At 42.1% G+C, this 19,344-nt stretch overlaps 2 protein-coding genes across 2 annotated transcripts; one reads left to right on the forward strand and one right to left on the reverse strand.

The window, feature by feature from the left end:
- The first annotated feature begins 1,643 nt into the window (after nt 1-1,643).
- LOC111653773 (E3 ubiquitin-protein ligase RNF170) lies at nt 1,644-6,764 on the forward strand. Its single transcript, XM_023404457.2, has 6 exons — nt 1,644-2,346; nt 3,068-3,179; nt 3,828-3,936; nt 5,006-5,079; nt 5,165-5,275; nt 6,354-6,764. The coding sequence occupies exons 1-6, from the start codon at nt 2,318-2,320 to the stop codon at nt 6,699-6,701; spliced, it is 783 nt and encodes a 260-aa protein (XP_023260225.1). The 5' UTR covers nt 1,644-2,317; the 3' UTR covers nt 6,702-6,764.
- Nucleotides 6,765-7,311: 547 nt separating this feature from the next.
- pfas (phosphoribosylformylglycinamidine synthase) lies at nt 7,312-18,610 on the reverse strand. The gene is made up of 28 exons (XM_023404455.2): nt 18,430-18,610; nt 17,140-17,262; nt 16,854-16,989; nt 16,025-16,130; nt 15,737-15,935; nt 14,473-14,578; nt 14,203-14,343; nt 13,941-14,065; nt 13,694-13,822; nt 13,398-13,535; nt 12,941-13,069; nt 12,760-12,833; nt 12,522-12,678; nt 12,371-12,432; nt 12,097-12,258; nt 11,683-11,919; nt 11,351-11,581; nt 10,979-11,159; nt 10,800-10,883; nt 10,379-10,534; nt 9,965-10,084; nt 9,703-9,848; nt 9,412-9,613; nt 9,030-9,121; nt 8,819-8,933; nt 8,589-8,738; nt 8,259-8,399; nt 7,312-7,942 (listed from the first exon to the last, which is right to left on the reverse strand). The coding sequence occupies exons 2-28, from the start codon at nt 17,258-17,260 to the stop codon at nt 7,632-7,634; spliced, it is 3,951 nt and encodes a 1,316-aa protein (XP_023260223.1). The 5' UTR covers nt 17,261-17,262; nt 18,430-18,610; the 3' UTR covers nt 7,312-7,631.
- Between the last annotated feature and the right edge of the window lie 734 nt (nt 18,611-19,344).

The following is a 19,344-nucleotide window of genomic DNA, read 5'->3' on the forward strand; positions in this document are numbered from 1 at the left end:
GTGGACAAAATCAAAACATTTGTCATCCTTGTGCCTCAAGTGGTTTTCCCTCATTATTGATTGGAATGAATAATTGAGTACAATGAAAGAAAGACAAATATAGGTTACACGGATTAATCTGCGGATCAAAGTGTGACAGAAGTAGGCCTATTCACATTTTCTATTTATCCAATAAATAAATTGATAAATTATAGTAATTATTATATCACATATAATTATTAATTATATTATCATATACCAGATTATTTGATCATTAATAAGGTTGTATTGTAATGTCCAAACAATATTTTAAAATTGTAGTTATGGAGGTGAAGCTAATTTTAACTACATATTGTTAGGTAGTTTAATCCCTAACAGTGCATCATATTTTAAAAACTTGTTCATGTTTTAATCTGTAAAAATAAGTAGGCTAACAATAGCTGTCAAATAAATACATTGGAGTAAAAGGTAATGTTGTAGAAGTGCAGAGTAAAAATGAAATATTGAAGTAAAGTATAAGCACAGAATAGTTGTAGAATTACAGTACTTCAATAAATTTGTTTACATCCCCCCAGTAACTGCAAGATGAATCAATGGGTTGTCAGGCTTTGTTTTGTCTGCCAAAAGTTCAAGTGATAGCGCTTGCCCAACCAACATTAAATCTTAATTGCAGCTGGTTTCATGTTTGACTACGTGACCTGTGTAAAATACTACATAACTTGAACCTACAGTTAACAGAGAGATAATCCTGCGCAGTCAGTTTGCAGGTTTTGCCTGGAGTTGGATATTGAATGCAATCAGAATGGTTATCTATTTTAGTCATATTTTACAGGCTATAATAACAAGAAATAGAGAGTCTTTTCTCTAATCAATGCTCTTCCCAGAAAGTATGCCAACCCTTCCCTGAAGGTAAATCATTTCTTATGAATACAATAAACCTCCTCACGTTATCCATTTACATATGTCACGTGAGTGTGTGTGCAACTGACACTCACAGGCTACAGTGGTTCCTAATACTTACAGCTTTAGTCATATAAGATAACAAATCTCACATGTGTCACCTGCTGTCTTCAGCCACAATATGGAAAATCCCAAACAAATCATACAGATGATGAGATCATGTGCATGTGTGGCCTTGTTATGTATTAAATTTGAATTTGGTTGAATTTCTAAATCACCCAGTAAGAAAAAGGAGTAAGTGATCATCAAGTGTAGTTTACATGTCAGACAGTGTGTGTATTGCCTAACTGGACCTCACAAATGTGGCCTGCAGGCGTTGCCTCTGTCCTATGTTTAACTGTCAGTAGGTAAGCACCTCTCCTCATTGCCACTCTGCGACCCTGACCCTCACTGACTGATGGCTGCTATTTTTAGATGACCTGAACCACAATGACTCCCTCTTTTTAGCTTCTATCAGAGGTGAGGTGAAGGGCCTGTGTAAATATTTGCCAGGATATTTCTGCAATGGCTGTCATGGTGAACTATGTGAAGATTATCACATCTTCACTCACTGTTGAGAGAGAGATTTTTTGTTTTGTTTATTTAAATAACTGACATTTACATTTGCTACAATAAGGCAAATACAACAGCATGTACTACTTACCACTGTATTTTGAATCATTTGGTCAACACTTCCATATTTCCATACATTTCTTTTAAAAAATGGTAGAGTATGAGAATGATATTTTAGAAATTGTTGATTACAGACATCTACCTTTTTTTTCACACCTAAACCTGGATCTATGACTGGCCTCCTTTCTGTCACTGGGTTTATTATCTACAGCTGAGGTGCCTCTCACCAGCCCTCAGTGTAGTAAAGTGTTAATGTCAATGACAGCCACATGCATTTCACAACCAATAGTTTGTGGTAAGAGATTAATTATGTGAAGCAGTGATGTTAGCAGAGTAAACTTTAAGTAAATGATCAACAAAGTCAGATCTAACCTTCTTGAACACAGTGTGGGAGGGACCTTTTCTTGCTTTGATCTGGTGGCAAGTCATGTGACCCAAATAGTTTGCCTCTGACCAGACTGAGGGGAGAAATATCTTCTTTTTGCAAGTAACAAACCAACAAAAAAAAAAAAAAATCATCACAGTCGATTGTGAAGGTTTGTAAGTGTGTTTTGGAGTTGTCCCACTTTTTACAAAGCTCTGCAATATTGATCTGCCTGCTTTACTTGTCCCTTCCAAACAGGAAGACCAGCTGACATTGGAAGGTGTAGTAGTTGATCATTGACAGGCAGCTCCAATTTATTTTGGACAGTGATGCCGTCTGGTAACACTTCATTTGACTCTAGGAGATAGTGACTAACTGTCAGCTGCTGTTTCTAGATCAACAATGCATCCGTATCACAAATCTCAGTCCAGGTGAGTCTTATTTTATTACATTTGGCGGTTTTGTTTGTTTTATTAGATCAAGGAGGAAATTTGAACAAGGCTCTTGGAAATAAAGTGAAATGAGTATGTTTTTGATCATGACGCCCAGAGTTGCTCCACCTGATCTCTTAAAAATACTGAATCTTAGGATCCAGATAGTTGCCTAAAAGTTTAAGGTAATGTCATATATGAAGCTGTCATACAAAATTTTCAAGTGTTTTTAATCACATAGTTTAATTTGACATTTAACACAGTTTATATCAGAGCAAAATCATAAAAACATGCATGTGATATGTTTTTCTCAGGTATTAATTATCTGTTTATGTTTCAGTAACTGCCTCAGAAATTTAGTAGCTGGTTACTGTATATGTAATATGATGATTGTTATTAAAGATGCCCAATGAAAGTTACTAAAGGTTTAATTAGACTGTTTATATAATTTCTTATATTAATAGTTGTAACTTTCCATTTAGATTTATATTGGAAGTTGAGCTTTAAAATCATTCAGACAAACAGCAGTCCTGCTGGGTGCAACATGTCAAGTAGCAGCTAATCTGTCAAACTGCTGCTGTTGGAGCCTCAGCGTATATAATCCACATGCAAAAAACAGCTGAATACAATCAACCTTATCTCACAAATCATTGGTTTTGTGTCAGTATCTCCTCACTAGCAGATATGCAGTATTTAAGGTGCATGTCATGTCACGTTGCAGACCAGACCATCTGCCCTCTGAGGGTCCAGTGGGTCAGGGTCACCTCGGGTCATCCAGATCTTTGGTTTGTGCACCAGAGCAGTCAGCATCAACGTATATGAGCTGCCACAAGGTGAGAGCTTCACTTACTCACACAGTAAGCAAGGATATGAAAGTTTGCAGATTCTGTAGTCCACAGTTGTTATTATTATTTGATGTCAATAGGGTTACACTATTGTTTGTCAGAGTAAAAACCAACCTACTATACTTGATCCACATATTTTAACTTCTTTCAAAAGGATTACATTGATTAAAAAAAAAATCAAACCCCAATATTTCTCTTGGTTTCGATTTTAAACAAACAGTGACGACAGGACCAGTACACAGGCAGTAAACAACATTATTCCTGTAAGGCACTCCTTTGTAATGATTATCGTTGCTTTTATTAGGGTCACAGTCTGGTTTAGAGAGCTGCTGCCAAACAAATGATAATCATCTTGCCGTTTACATAGACCTGAGCCTAATTGAAAGTCACTGAACACGTACTGTGTATCTGTTGTACTGTATGTTATGAGGGATCATCAAGGACTTTTTTAAAGAATTTTTGGAGATTATATAGCACACAGTAGCCAAAATATGATATCTGGCCTTATGTTGTTGTTTTGTTTTTTTTTTAGAATCGTCAACTTTTTTCTTTCTTCTTCCTCTTTCTTTTTTCTTTTATCCTATTTCCTGTTTCCTGTACTTCACCTCTTGTCTGCTTTTCTTCTCATCTCTTCAGGAATCTGCAGAGTTGTGTCCATCCACTGGCCATCGAGACTGGCACTGTCCAGTCTGCCTGCAGACAGCCAACTTCCCAGTCCAGACAAACTGTGGCCATTTGTTCTGTGGTACGAGATAATAGACACACACACACAAACACACACAAACACACACACACAAACACACACTGGCATGATTCTTGAGTATCAGAGCAGACCCGGTTTATTCTTTCATTCATGCACCTGCTCACCCAATCATCCACTGTGTGAGATGGGATTCATTCATTTTTCATCCATCTTGCTCACCTGTTGCATCATGTGCTTATGTCTTTGTACATGCCAGTCATTGGCTGATCAGGTGTAGTATCAATGTGCTGAGGCCTGTCTGTTTCAACAATTAACTGTTGCCATGCTATTTAATAAAGTGTTAGATTATCAAAATGGCCCAAATGTGATGCTAACATTGACTGTTGAATTACCCCAGTCCCTGATTAACCTCGAATACTTTAAAGTCAACAGACTTTGTAGTGACACGTACACATGTGTGACTCAGAGGTGTACTCCTCTCAACAAGACACACAATTGCAGCTTACACACAAACACAAGGTGAGGCAGCTCAGGGGCAGCTTCAGCACGGTTCATAAACAAGGCAACTCTTTTTGTGCATTAGATTTAGATTAAGAAAAAGGAAAACAAAAGAGGAAATGTATGTAATTTATTAAAAACTACTCACATCAAGCACATGAAAGCACACTCCGACTATAGTATAAAAACAATACAGGTTGAGGTACAGTATATATCAGGGCTGCTCTGACTCGTGTGAGCTGTGCTAGTGCCACGTGTCTAGATGGCACATTGCTTTTAAGCATATCTAACAGTAGATCAAGGAAATTTAGTGACTATAGACAAGTGAAAGAACATTGAAGTCAATTCAAGTGCAATTCTCCAAAAAACTTGAGTACTTTTGTTTGTGATTGTGATACTTAAAACAGTTTCCTCTGCACCTGACCCACTCACCTGTCTAACCCCTGCCTTTCACGCCCTTGAGCAGAAATACTGCATCTTCATTGCATTCTTGTCATACTAGTGGATTTTATTGCAGTGTAGCCACAATATAAACATTTGCATTAGTCGTCATTATCGTGTAAATTGTTAAATATTGGTTAAAAGGAGCTGATTCATGTGTTTGATGCTGCAGCTCCCTGTCTGATCACCTACTGGAGACATGGCTCATGGTTGGATGCAATCAGCTGCCCTCTCTGTAGAGAGAAGGTACAGTATGCACGATGATCATATGTAAACACAGTCAGTTCAGAATGAGTGTGAACGTGGAGTAAAAATGCTTGTGACTTTCCAGGTCAGCGTGCTGTGCCACCTGTTCAACGAGAGTCGATCAGACCGGCAGTCAAAGGAAGTTCTCGGGGAAATCACAGATTACAACAAACGATATTCTGGGGCCCCACGACGGGTGAGTATTCAATCTAACCTTCAGACATAACATGAAACAGCACACACGTCCTTCCAACACCTCTTTGAGTCTCAGCTGAAAGTGGCCTAGAAACTATTGATTTTCCTTCTTCTCACCTGTCTGGTTGGAAAGATGAGAATTCCTCCACTGTTTCCTGTGATAATAGCTCTGGTAACAGGAATACCTCTTATGCAACCTCCAGGATGTACTGTACTATACAACCACCAATTCCAGACAATGAAAGTATCTGGTTAACACACGTAGTGCTGACACACCTTGTTGCTGTGGTATCTTGGCTTAGATATGAGTACAGGATGGAAATGTTATGGAGGATACTCTAGGAGTAAAGGACGGGGGCCTGAAGAGGGGGAGCACCTCTCCTGGCTTCCACATCCTTACATTGCTCAACATTGACTTTTGTACAACGTGGCAAGTTTATGTTATCATCTATCTGTACCCAGAGAATGACCATGTATGGACATAAATGTTGGTTTCGCTCTTCTATAGGCTGTTAGGATTTGGCTAAGAGGTGTCAAGGGAATATTCAGCCTATAAATTGTATGAGTTTGGGACAAACGGGGGAGATCCTTATTGGCCTTGGATCCTCTCACAGGCTGTTTTTGATGCTTGTTCAACGATGCTGTGCCTTTTTGTAATAAACCTTTTTATATACAAATGAGCCGGTGTCAGCAGAGATTCCTTCATCATCATCACATCATTGCAAGAGAAGAAACAACATTGCCCAACCTTGGTTGAACATTTTCTTTCCTTTGAAAGATAACTAATTTCCTACATGGATCTCCTTCACATAAATACCTTTACATTGTGGTAGGGCTGTTTGCTAAATGGCGATGTTAAAGGGCGCCAATCTCCAAAGTTTGGCAGCTGAATATTGAGTTTAAATAGATGTGGACTATTTTTTTTTCCATTCACTTTTAAAATATATAACTCAGTCTTTACCAACAAATAAATACAGAATGTTTTAATAAGAAACCAGTGACCTACTTCTTTTAATACTATCTTGTACAATCATTGACTACTGCGCTCTGACTTGTCCTCTTCTCTTGGCCACTGACAGGTAACAGACTACCTATGTGACGCACCCCTGCTCCTGCAGTTACTGGCCCGTGGACTTGGCACCATGGGATGGCTCGTGTCGCTGTTTTTCTTCAGAGTAGCCCTGTGCTGCGTGGGGACAGTGGTGTCCATCTCCTCCCCTCCTCTGGACCCTGTCTCCTCATCATCAGCAAGTCCCCTGGAGACAGACCCCTCCCTCTGCGGGCTGCTCGGGGTCCTGGATGACCTGGTGGTGGTCATTCTGCTCCTGATCTGCGTTATCAACATCAACCAGCAAATGGTGCCAGAGGGAGGACGACACTCTGCAAATGCTACAACGTCACAAGGAGTAATGGGGAATTCACTGTAGATAGATGCTGCTGTAGCGTGTGAGTACAAGCTGTTTGACATGGATTTTTTTTTTTTTTTTTTTTTTAAAAGAGATTTCTCCCTTCTGGCTGTAGCAAGTTGAATTAGTGAATGCATGACAATTAAAAACAAAACAGTGTGTAGTAGTCAAGATGTTTGAGACAGTCTCAGCCTCTCAGACTGTTGACGCAGACTCCAGGCCTGTTTGTCAAGTGTTTACAGAGCCTGTGCAAGAGTGAGAGCGACATCTTACAATGTTATGCTGTGTGTTGGTTCAGCTTTGGTTACACATCCTTAAGTCCCTCAGGCCTGAAGAGTTTAGCATGTAGCTTTTTCATCCATATTAAATGGGCAAAATGTTCAGTGTCCACTGACTTGTCAATTAAAAAAGCACATTCATAATTTACATTTTAATAATCCATGTTTTTTTTGTTTTTTTTTAGCATCTTATCCCCAAAAATAATTTTTACACCTAACTGGGCAACAATTTTGCCACTTTTTTTGACATGTATGTAAATATTTTATATTGTATGAATTTGTTTTTATGTGTAAAATAAAGAATATTTATTGTCTTATGTGGCTTTTCTTAATCTACAACACACAAACGCTACTTCTTCTGTGTTGATTAATTTATTAGCAAGTTTGGTTTCTAAAGTTTCAGCAGAGCAACACAGATAATGTCAGCAGACCTGATTGGTATATTAGTTATGTAACATATAAAGTTATTGCCAAAATGAAACAACTACAAGAATCCACAAGTCTCACAGTTATAAAGTATTACAGCAGACATAATGCAAATAGACCATGTACCACAGTAAGTTAAACAGTGAAGTACACCACTGAGTAAGTGAACAGGTCTTAAAGTTTTAGTTCAACATCCCAACAAAGACAATACTATTTTGACAGCACCTGGGGTTAAAACAGAGTATTATCACTGTAAGTTGCTGCACCAGGCAGCTGCGTTCTTGAACATGCGTAACCAGGGTGAAGGTGTCAGAGATGGTCTGAAGTCCCTCGGGGCCCAGGGCCACTGCCAGCCCAGGGTGCAGCGCTCCGGGTGGGGCATCATGGCCAGATGTCTGCCGTCCCTGGAGCAGAGCCCTGCAATACCCTGCGGGGAGCCATTAGGGTTCAGAGGGTACTCTTCAGTGGGACAACCCTGGTCGTCAAGGTAATGCAGGGGGGCGAGCCCACCAGAGATAATCTGGTCCTGAGCCTCGGAGCTACGGAATTGCATCAGACCTGTGGGAAGGAAAGAGGTTGGGAGAAAATCAATATTAAACACAGCTGCTGATTAGAGAATACAACCGACCTCTGACATGGGAATCAGCAGAGTGGTTGTTGCGCAAGTTCCAAACTTACACACCGAGTCACCTTTTGGTGCTTAATTATGATCCAACACTGCATTTGACAGGTATTTGTCACAGCTTGGTGGTTTCAGGTTAAACTGCTGCCAAAGGGTCTACAAGAACCAGTTTTTCTAACACTTATGACCAGTTAAGAACTACTACTGCACATGATCAACTCTCCGAGAGAGTTGACTTGTTCCTGACTGTACCTTCTCCATGTGCAACCCAGACTCCCAGAGCTGATCCCTCCATGCCTCTGAGCCAGATGGAAGGGGACGCCTGGATCCCAACGCTGACGAACCGCGACTCAAACCTGCCAGACTTGTTATGGGTCAGGACCACCTCAGAATCTGGGTGAAATCGGAAAAGAATAAGAAAGCACTTTAAGCTCAGTAACCACTGCGAAAAGTCTCCTCTGTGATGACTATGTTCTATGTTCTTTACATATCGCTTTAACATTGTCTCAATTCATTATATTACCAGTAATTATTGTAACTGTAAGCAATATTTTCATTGCTTTTCCTGCCTTCTCCTCTTACCTGCTCCATTCTGGCCTTCTCCCACCCAGCCCAGCAGGGCGAGTAGCTGGCAGCCATTACACACACCCAGACTCAGTGTGTCATCCCGTCGCCGAAAGCGATCAAATTCAGCCTTGGCCTTGGGGTTATATGCAACGGTAGCAGCCCAACCTTTCATGAAAGGAGAATGAGGTCACACAAAACAAATCTGCATTTCACAGTGGTCTGGGAGTTTTTGTGTGTTTATTTACCTTTAGCGGATCCCAGGACGTCTGCGTAGCTGAATCCACCAACAAACACTACTGCTTTGAAACGCTCCAGGGTCAGAGAGCCAGAGCACAGGTCCTGCATCGTGACATCCCACACCTACACACAAATACAGACAGCGGTCATGTAGATCAGCTGTACAGCTGAGGTAAACACAAACCCAGTTGATAAAAGGTGATTATACCTTATACCTACCTCAAAGCCGGCCATATACAGAGATACAGACATCTCTCTGTCTCCGTTACTGCCCTCTTCTCTGACCACTGCTACACGAGGCTGCCCTGCAGCTGAAAGAAAAAAGAAACACATCAGAAGGATTTATGATCAACAGAAAATGTGTCAAATCACAATCTAAATACTCGAATGTTAAGCTTTTCATTTTGCAAATGTTAATACCTTTTATTTGTATTTATTTTATTAGGAATATCTTTCGGTCAGACCAAATTTAGTCTTCATTTGGACTTATTTTGATATTGAGAGAGATAAAATGATTAATCGCAAAATGAAAACAGTAATTAGTTGCAGCCTTGGAGTTCACTAAATTATTGTACATGTTACCCATTCTCTTTAGGCTTACTGAGCTTGCTGGACAATTCAGATGGGTCAAAGGTGAGTTTGAAGTAGGGCTGTGTCCTCTTAGCCAGCCCCTCCTCTTCCTGTTTAACACAGAGCTCATTGGCCTGAAGGCGCTCCAGCTGGAAACTGGTGTCCTCCCACAATGCTCTCAGGTTAGGCAGCGGCTCTCTCAGCAGCTCCCGTCCGTCCACTTGAACACTGACCTGGGAGTCGAGTGAGAGAAATAGAAAACAATGATCATCACCGATGAAGTAAAAAAGGTTTCAGATGCATGTTCAGGTTGATGTCTCACCGTAGCCTCTGGTCCGAAGCCGCAGGTTCTGCCGATACGGTGACACTGCACGCCTGCGTCGCTGAATCTCTGACGCACTGTTTCTACATGAGCCTGTGAAGCCTCCAGAACCAAACCCAACTCCTCGCTGAACAACAGCTCCATCACTGTGCAGCCAAAGAGGCATCAAAAGCACTGCATGAGTTTATGTTGTCATGCTTACAGTGTGAATGCTATTATGTGCAATTTACAGGGAAACAAAACCGCACGTCAACTCACTGACCTCCAGTTCCTTGTGATGACAATTCAACATCGATTCCACGATTTCCTGCGAATGCCATCTCCAGCAAGCAGGAGATGAGGCCTCCATCACTGATGTCATGACCGGCACTCAGCAGACGATCTGAAAGAGAAAACGCATCCTAATGTTTTCTCCTGCGTTTTTTCTTCCACATTTTCTAATAACAATCTACTTAACGTTGAATAGCTAATTTACTTAAATTCAAAATCAAACTGACTCACTGAATAACAGTATAACAACTTCAAAAAGGCAGAAAATACCCAGTAAAACCACTAGGTGGCTGTGTCAATACAGCACAAAACTGTTCTCTAACGGACTGAATCACAGTACACAAAGCTAAACCCCCCCCCCCCCCGTCTGTGGCAGGTAGTACTGCGCCTGCAGGTGCAAGCTGACCGTGTATGAGTGTCTGAGTGGTGTTGAAGCAGGCAGTCAATAGTGCTGGCTGGTCGAGGTCAGGAGAGCAATCTCCCAGCTGGCTGTAGCACTGAGCCAGGGCAGAGCCTCCCAGCCGATGATGGCCTGGACTGAGAGGAACCCACAACAACACGCCTGCAGACAGAGGACAAAAGGTCAGAGGCAGGCTGTCTGTTGTTGAATATGTGTGTGTGTGTGTGTGTGTGTGTGTGTGTTAGAGAGAGAAAGATGTCTATAGTCTGAGTGAGTGAGAGTTGGATAAAAAAAAATAAAAAAAAGACGATCAGAATAATTAAAAACTCCATAGGTCTTATTTTGACATAAGATAAAATTATGGCAACCACACATGGCTTTTTTTTTATTGATTATGAGCTATTGGATCTGTCTGAGTGTATCATACCTTCGCCATCTGGATCCTCGAGATCAGGCGTCACAGTGGCCGTGATGTCAGGACAAACAGCATATGCCGAGATAACCAGGGCACCTGAAACAGAAGCAGAAGGAAAGCCAAGTTTAATCAAAACACACACACACACACACACACACACACACACACACACACACACACAGTGAGAGTACCTGGGGCTTTGACCGTCTCTTTTCCCACTCTAGCGGCCATACTCAGAGAGTCTTTGCCCCCATCAATGGCCACCCCCAGTTGACCCATGACCTCACACATGGCTTTGCAGGCCTCCCACAAACAAGCTCCTTCACCGGGCAGCTTGGCCGCCCACATCCAGTTCCCACTACACTTCACATCCTGAAAACACACATCCAGGACATTCTTGTTGGGGTAAAAAACAAATCATTGGATACTACAATAATTATCCTATTTTAATAGGTGGGGACAGAAATTTGTGTTAGGTATTTTGCAGGTGTCACTTGATAAATTTCCCCAGTTGACTGAAACAGATTCCTTGAATTTCTTCACGCTCTCAGTTATCCGCTCACCTTCAGCGCTGTGACTCTGGCAAACACCAGATTGGTCAGAGCTTCTCCCACAGCCATACGAGCCCCCGCTGCAGGACAGACCAGCCCTTTGATTGGCTGCTCCCCGATGGCCGTCGCCGCTCCCTCTAGGCTGAACGGTGACAGAGCAACAACAGCCACGTCGGCCAGTGGGGTGTGAAGAGGGCCGACACACTGTTGCTGGGCAACCAACCCAGTTACAGACCGGTCCACCTGAGAGGGGGAGGGAGTGAAGACATGAAAAGCCACATGCTGTCTGCACAAATTCACTTCTAAAAGACACAGACAGTGAAAGTCAGGGATGTAACACAGACCTTATTGGTCAAGTAGCGTTTGGATGCCACAGCAGGCAAACGTAAAACTCTGCCCAGAGCATCTTTGACTGTCAGCCCAGCAGGAAGAGCGAGCAGCTGATGGGTCGGGGTCAAACGCTCCATCTTAAACTCCTTCTGAGGCATCTTTCCCAGAACCCAATCCAGCTGAAGGTCGACGGGACAGCGCCCTCTGTCTGCCTGATCACGGCTACCCCCCTTGTCATCCACCAGCACAATCTGTGGGAGAAATCAGATAGAAAAACAAAACAAAATGAGGATGATCTAGGAACTGATTCAGAGAGATACTCGAGGCTTTCCAGCCATATGACCTAGCTAGTGACCACTGATCACAAAAGGCAGATTGATCGGTACACTGGATGTGCATTAATCGACTTGATCTAGGCTGAAACGTGCCTTGCCGTCTCCGGTGATGTTTCCCACAAAGTCAACAGGACACTTCTCCCTCTGACACACCCTCTCCAGGAAAGACCTGTCTGATGGGCGGAGCAGCAGGGCATTGCTCTCCTGATACTCTGCTCCCCACAGCTCCAACACACTCAAGGTGGGGTCACCTTTCTGCACAACAGATACAGGGGGAAGATGACAAAAATAAGAATGAAATAAAACGAAAACTAGAAGGTGTGTTTGTGTATCCTAGTGTTTGTATCTGTGTTCATTTGCTGATTACCTTGAATCTGCTGCAGTAGATGACAGCTCCAGCTGGCTCACTGAGCTCCTTGAGCACATTACCTACAGATGAGAATATATCTCAGTTCATTAATTCTCGTCTAATTTCCTAAGCTTTACATAAATGCAGAAAAAAAAGCTCTGTTTCATACCATTTCCTCCCGCCCCCTGATCATGTATACTGCAGACTGGATTCCCATTGCTTCTTTCCAGGCATGCCCTGAGAGCACGATTCATCTTCTGCTCCATCTCAGCATCTCCCCTCTGCACGGCACCCAGATCCCTGTCACTGGAGTTGTCCCCCTGGACCTACAAGCCAAATAATTTTCAAATACACTGAAACGTCTGCACCCGGTGGGGGGTCACTGTGATTTAATGTGGCGCCCCTACTTCTACAGAGGAGGCCGCTCCTCCTCCCACGCCGATCCTGTACACCGGCCCCCCGATCTTCACCACTTCCATTCCTGATCAAAAAGAGCAGCAGAGGGAAATTGTGAGTCATTGATAGACGTGTGTAAATATAGCCTCTGCATTGACTAAACTCATTTCACATGCGGAGTTGAAACGTTACCAGTCTCTGCCTCTTCTTTCTTCACATGTGTATCTTCAATAGAACCGAGACCACCACTGAACATGATTGGCTTAATCCACTCTCGACGCTCACCGTTAGCCAGCCGCATGCCAAAGGAGCGAGCAAAACCTGGAGGAGGGAATTATAGAAATCAGCACACAATTAATCAGTAGACTGACATAAAATGTATTCAAATTCATAACGGACTGTTTCTGTACTATTATAATGTAGAGAAACCTCCAAACACATGCCATGTTTACAGTTTTACAGATACTACAAGTAGTTTCCTTTTTGTCTGTTTGTCCAAAAATATCTTCATAAAGTTTGGCTGCTTTCAATTTCTGCTATTATTAGATTTGCATCCATCAGTTCTGTTCCGTCACCTGTTTTGATTCCGGTGAAGAAATAACTGTTCGATCCTGAAAGGCTTCAGTATATATAGCGCAGGTTTTCCTACCTGACAGAACTGGTTCTCCAAACTTGTTGCCATAGTCTGACGCTCCATCACTGGCCTCGATAGCCACCTGCAGCGGAGGGGCGAAGCTAGAGGGATACTCCCAGCCCTCTCCTTCACACTCCCAGGGGAGAACGTAACCTGGAGAGGACGACAGTCAGAAAAGACGCCTTGGGTTAAAAATTATTATGTGTGTGTGTGTGTGAAGTACTTTATACCATATATTTATGCCCCATAAATAAGATGATTGTAAATGAGGAAAGTGAAGAAACCTGTTTGACAGTTTCAGCAAGTCTGACCTGGTATGTGCAGATTGCCGAAGCAGTATCCTGCAGTGCCAGCGATGACGTGGCCTCCGCGTCCGGCACTCTGGACATCTCTGATACGACCTCCTGTTCCTGTGGTGGCGCCACTGAACGGTGCTACACCTGCATGTCAGATGAGAAAGAAAATTATGATAAGAAAAAAAGAACACATAGAAGATTTTCTACACACAGGAAAAAGGACGCGTATGTTGCAATTAAGCATCATTTTGTGTGTCCAGACCTGTCGGGAAGTTGTGTGTCTCTGCAGTGAAGATGACATGTCGCAGTGAGCGCCGTGTCTCATATGGGCTGGCTTGGGAAGAATCTTTTGGGTAAACACACTCCAGTTCCATGCCTTTGATACCACTGGGGGGAGACACACACACACAGACACACACAAACACACACACACACACACACACACAGTCAGTGTCAGTGTAAAATGTGGACACACACACATTAACACACAGCATCTGTGGTTGCTGTGCTGCTTCCACTCCTACCTGCTGTTGTCACAGAACTTGATGACGTTGTTCTGGTTGCTGCGCCGCTGGGTGTCCATTATGAGACTGAAAAGAGTCTCCTTCTGCTCCTGCCCATCGATCTCCATCCGCCCCCGGAAGAACCAGTGACGACTGTGCTCGCTGGGAAAGAAACAAAGAAGGAATTAGAAAACATAAGAGAACAAAAAAAAAAACACCCAGAAACAAATATTTCAGAGCCAAGCAACACAAAGCTTTGCTGCTAATCTGCTCACTGCAGAAAAACCCCACCTGTTGGACTGGGCCAAGTCAAAACACTCCACACTGGTGGGGTTCCTTTTAATCCTCTGGAACATGGATGTGTAGTAATCCAGATCCCAGGAGTCAAAGGCCAGACCTGCGTTACACACAACACGCACACATAAGATTATGAATGGCCATAAAAACAATATACGTGTAGAATTTGTTCTTATAACATGCAGACATCAACCCACACAAAAGTCAACACTAATAAAGATGCAAAATGAATCAATCAACAGAAACACAGACACAAACACAATCACACAGTGAGATCACTTCCAAACAGTGATTTTTATCCTCTGCATGCTTCAAGAGACCGGAAACCCAAAAACTATTTCACACAATTTTGGTTTATGTACAATTCAATTAAATTCTGTAGAATTTAATTGAATTGTACATAGAAGTATGCGCTGCTTTAAAGCTACGTCATGTCACTCATGATGTGTGTCCCTTCTATTAAACAACACATTTAACTTAAGTCGGGTGAAAGCGAAATGGATCCTTAGGAGAAATTGAGCAGCTATAGCGTCAACGAATTTCATATGGGTGATTTTTAATTATATACTTAATTGACCAGTTGAGCATGGATGAGCCTACAATGTATGTACTGAAATTATTCTCATCTATTTGAGCAGCTTGTGAATATTAATGAAGCTGAGCAGAAGTGAATAAGCAGAGCATGAACATAAGCACGCACAAAGCGTTCTGTCAGTCTGAACCTGGTCATACAAAGACAGGAACAGTTTGTGAATATGTAAAAATCAAATGCATCAGTTTTTGTGCACTATGTCTGTTTTGGAAAGAAAAGTCAGCTGAGGAGAGCTGGACTTCAAAGCCTTGATACGGATAAACTGGTTAAAAACACCAAACATGTCAGATATAAAAAAAGATCTACTTATTCAGTATCTGGTTTTCCATTAAAGAGATGGAGCCTTTATCTCTTTTTGGGTTTCATTTGCTTTCACAGCACATTAGACACACACACACACACAGATGCACGTGTGAGATAATGAGCAGCATCATCACTGTCCTGTGACTTTAACCAGCTATGTAATCATGTGACATTATTACCTCCATCAGCACACACAGTGTACTCACAGATAGCTGCAAGACTGAAAAGAGGTATAGAGAAAGAGAAAGGTAGCAGTGCATTAAGTCTGAGTGACAAAAGAGGAAGAAGAGCTCGAGAGAAGCTGAGGCTGAATAGTGCAAAGAGAAAATTCTCTTAATCTGGAAACTGTAAAGGGAGTCTCACCCAGATCATTGTTCGCCGTCTCCAAGCCTGCACGACCCTTCCCCAGGATGTCCACCTCAAACACTGGCTGTGGTTTGGTTTCCACAGTGAAAGAAGTGATGGGACGCTGATAGATACACTCTGTCATACTGTCATACAGACACTCAATCAGCTTCTTTATATCTCCATTGAGCTTGGTATCACTCTCTTCCTTTTTGGGCTGGAGGGCAGAGAGAAGCACAGGCATAAAGTGACAAAACAACTCTGAGTCAGTGACCTATAAAATCATTTTTCTGTGTGTGTTCAAACCTTGATTAGAAATCTGCGAGACAGCTCGACCCGTGTGACATTAGTGAGGCCTGCACTCTGGCAGATGGACACAGCGTTGGTGGACCAGGCGGTGGAGAAGTTCAACCTGAGGGGCAAAACTGCATCAATATCAAGTGGAGACCATCACATTTCAATCTTTTGCTCTGCTAGTGGCAACTGAATGAAAGTTAATCTGACTGATATTTGATATGTTCTGTATTTTCAGGGTCCCACGGCATCGATGGCATCCTCACCTCTATGGCATTTTCTATGAATATTCCTGATAAACTCAGGATGAATATTAATGTTTTCTGACCTCTGCTCTACTGACACTTACACAAAAGGAATATTAAAATAATGACCAGATTATTATGATATTTAGGGAACACAATCATGATGCTTGGAGATGTTATGATATTTTGGACCCTTTATGAGCTTTCCACACCGCCAAACCTAACATTTTTAGTCCCTTTAATAAGTCTCTAGGAATAGAAAATTCTGAAGGATAAAAACATGCTTTTATTTGGTGAACATTGCAGCCTCTAGGGGTCAGTAGTGTGTCTTCAGACTTGTTTTGTTTATCTGACTTGTAGGAAACTGTGATGAAGATGCTGCTAAAAGGTCAGGAACCTTGACAAGTCAAGAATAAACTCTCATACTCATCAAATGGAAACCTGATATCAATCTGTGAGAGTGTTTTCATGTATGTCTGAGTTAATACGTTTTAAAATGTCTCCTGTATAATGAAAATAAAGCCAACTGTCGGACAAAAGCAGAGCCACAACATGTAATACAGGTAATTTATAAGACTGCGAGGGAGCAGCAGTACCTAGGTCCGATCTCCACCAGTTTCTCCCCGCTGCCCTCTGTGAGGTTTGCTGTCTCCGACAGGGGCTCTGCCTGCAGGGGAGGACGAAACAACCAGACGAGAACCTCCTTCTGCTCTGCACTGAGACTCTCACAGCCTGCAGCAGAGAGCAAGGACACAAACTTTGCAGAGGTGGAAAACATGGCAAATGGATCGATAGAATAAGGAAACATTCATGTATATGTATAGTATTTAATCAGTTATTTTGCCGTCCGCAGCCTTAAGTTATTAGCTGTCACACACTCACCCGTCAGCTCCACATTGTAGCACAGCTCAGTGGTGATTGACAGCTCGGGGTAGAGCTTGGCTGCCCGCTGTAAGGCCCGCCCGCTCACAGCTTCATTACTGTAGAGCCGCACCACAGCCATGACTGACAGAGAGACAGAAAAATAAATCCTCTTTAAAAACTGAGGGACTTCCATTAATAAAATCAATCACGAAACGTCACAGATGATTGATTTCATGAAATTGATGAAATTGATCGACTCAAACTTATTAAGTGCATATTCTACAGTAACGGATCACTAAATCAGAGGGCAGAGGTCAATACTGATGATCAATAATATGGAAGGGCTCACATTTTCTCACTGAGGTTGAGCTTTGTCTCCAGTTCAGACTGGGACAAACCAATGCTCAGATGGCTGGCCACTAATGAGAGCGTGCAAAGCCTGGAGCCTGGAGTATCACCACAGACATGAACACACAAGAGTCTCCATGACATCTGGGAAGGTCTCAATGTGTTCAGACCATGAGGATTACATTAAACAACCAAGTGATGTATAGATGTTAAGTTAATTACAATTCTTCTGCAAACATGATTTAATAATGTTGATGATTTAATCAAAATAACATGGATTGTAAACCTGCAGAATCTCAATTTATCTACAGACTTGACATGTGATCACTGCTTCATGTTACATGTTCTTTTGATCAAAAATACCGAGTGTTACTATATCTGTGTTTTTTATTCAGGAGTTTCACAACAACCTGACAGCAAATAACTTGTGCAACATGTATGTTTTGTTTTTTTTTTCCAGTGGTGATGTTATGGCTAATTCTGCACAATGATAAATGCACGTGTCTTTCAATACTAATGCAAACCCTCTGAATACACACACACTCTATCTCTCTGGGACACTGATTGTGTACATGTTGGAGGTCACACACTGCGCGGTCAGGAGCTTTCTGTTAGTCCTTAACCACACCAGATGCAGTCCCCTTTCAACACACACACACACACACACACACACACACACACACACACACACACACACACACACTGATGCGACCTAACAAAGAGTATCAAAGAGCTCGTCTACAGAAACAACAAGGTGAATACAGAAGACGCAACTTCTTAACGTGTGATCTAAGTGACACCAGGTGACATGAGACAATAGAAAAATAATTCCTCGTTACTTTTACATTGTGCACAGTTTCCTCTGTCTCGAACCGCTGCGGGGAAGCTAAACTTGCTAACTTTTAAAAAAGAAGGTAGCAGAGTTAGCAGAGAGCTAGTCAGTGACGTTAGCTAACTTACGGGAAGCAGCTTCAGCGGTTTGCTCTTCTTCGTGTAGGATGGAGAGTTGAGTTGCCGCTCACCCCTGGAGTCCTGGAGAAACTTCTGCTCCTCTTGCGTGGACAGAAGGAGGTTTGGTTGGTGGAGGTCTGTCTGCACACTGACAGGACAGGATGGATGGTGGACCTCTGCACCCACGTGTGAGTGCTCCTAATGTGTGCGCATGCGCGAGTGCTGTTCGATTTAATTGAATGAGTGTGGATGATCACAGAACTAATCTTATAACTTTTAAAAGTAAGTTGAGGAAGAATAGCCTTGTTTTCTTATGAGGGAAATGACGTTATCCTCATTATACAATGACACTGGCCTGTGCCCTTGCTTTCACTTTGACAGTGAGGTTGTGTCCTCAGTATTGATTGATCCTCTGGGGATTATTTCAATTTACACTCTACAGTAAAAACTCAAACTTGGTGGTTACAATATAGGCTGCTTCATGTGTTTTTACAGTCAGTATTTAATTTTGGCTATGTTTAGGTCAACTAAATATAATAAATACATTTAATTTAATTGTCCTTCATGCTGTGAAAGAAAATTGTAATGCTTTATTTTAAAGTCTCTAAAATTTACTGTTAATCTGTTGGGAAGTTACCTCTGAAAAAACAAAGTAGTCTCTGCTACATTTCATAAACAAAATAGAATTAATCCAAATAATTAAAAGTTTTAGAGATATTCTTCTTGGTATCTATTGGCATTTTTGAGGATGGGGTGACTTGGACTAATGGCCTTAGTATTTCTTATATCCTGGCTTTGGTGATACTGATGAGAAAAGTTAACATTCAAACAAGGACTGACTCCAACCTAACTTTTTTTTCTCTCAATGAACTGGCTGGATATGGCTAAATCTTACATGTTTCTACTTGTACTTTTACCTACACT

The sequence above is a fragment of the Seriola lalandi genome, unplaced genomic scaffold, assembly GCF_002814215.2.
Source record: "Seriola lalandi dorsalis isolate HSWRI2012SDOR001 ecotype SW California unplaced genomic scaffold, Sedor1 jcf7180002054244, whole genome shotgun sequence".
NCBI lineage: Eukaryota > Metazoa > Chordata > Actinopteri > Carangiformes > Carangidae > Seriola > Seriola lalandi.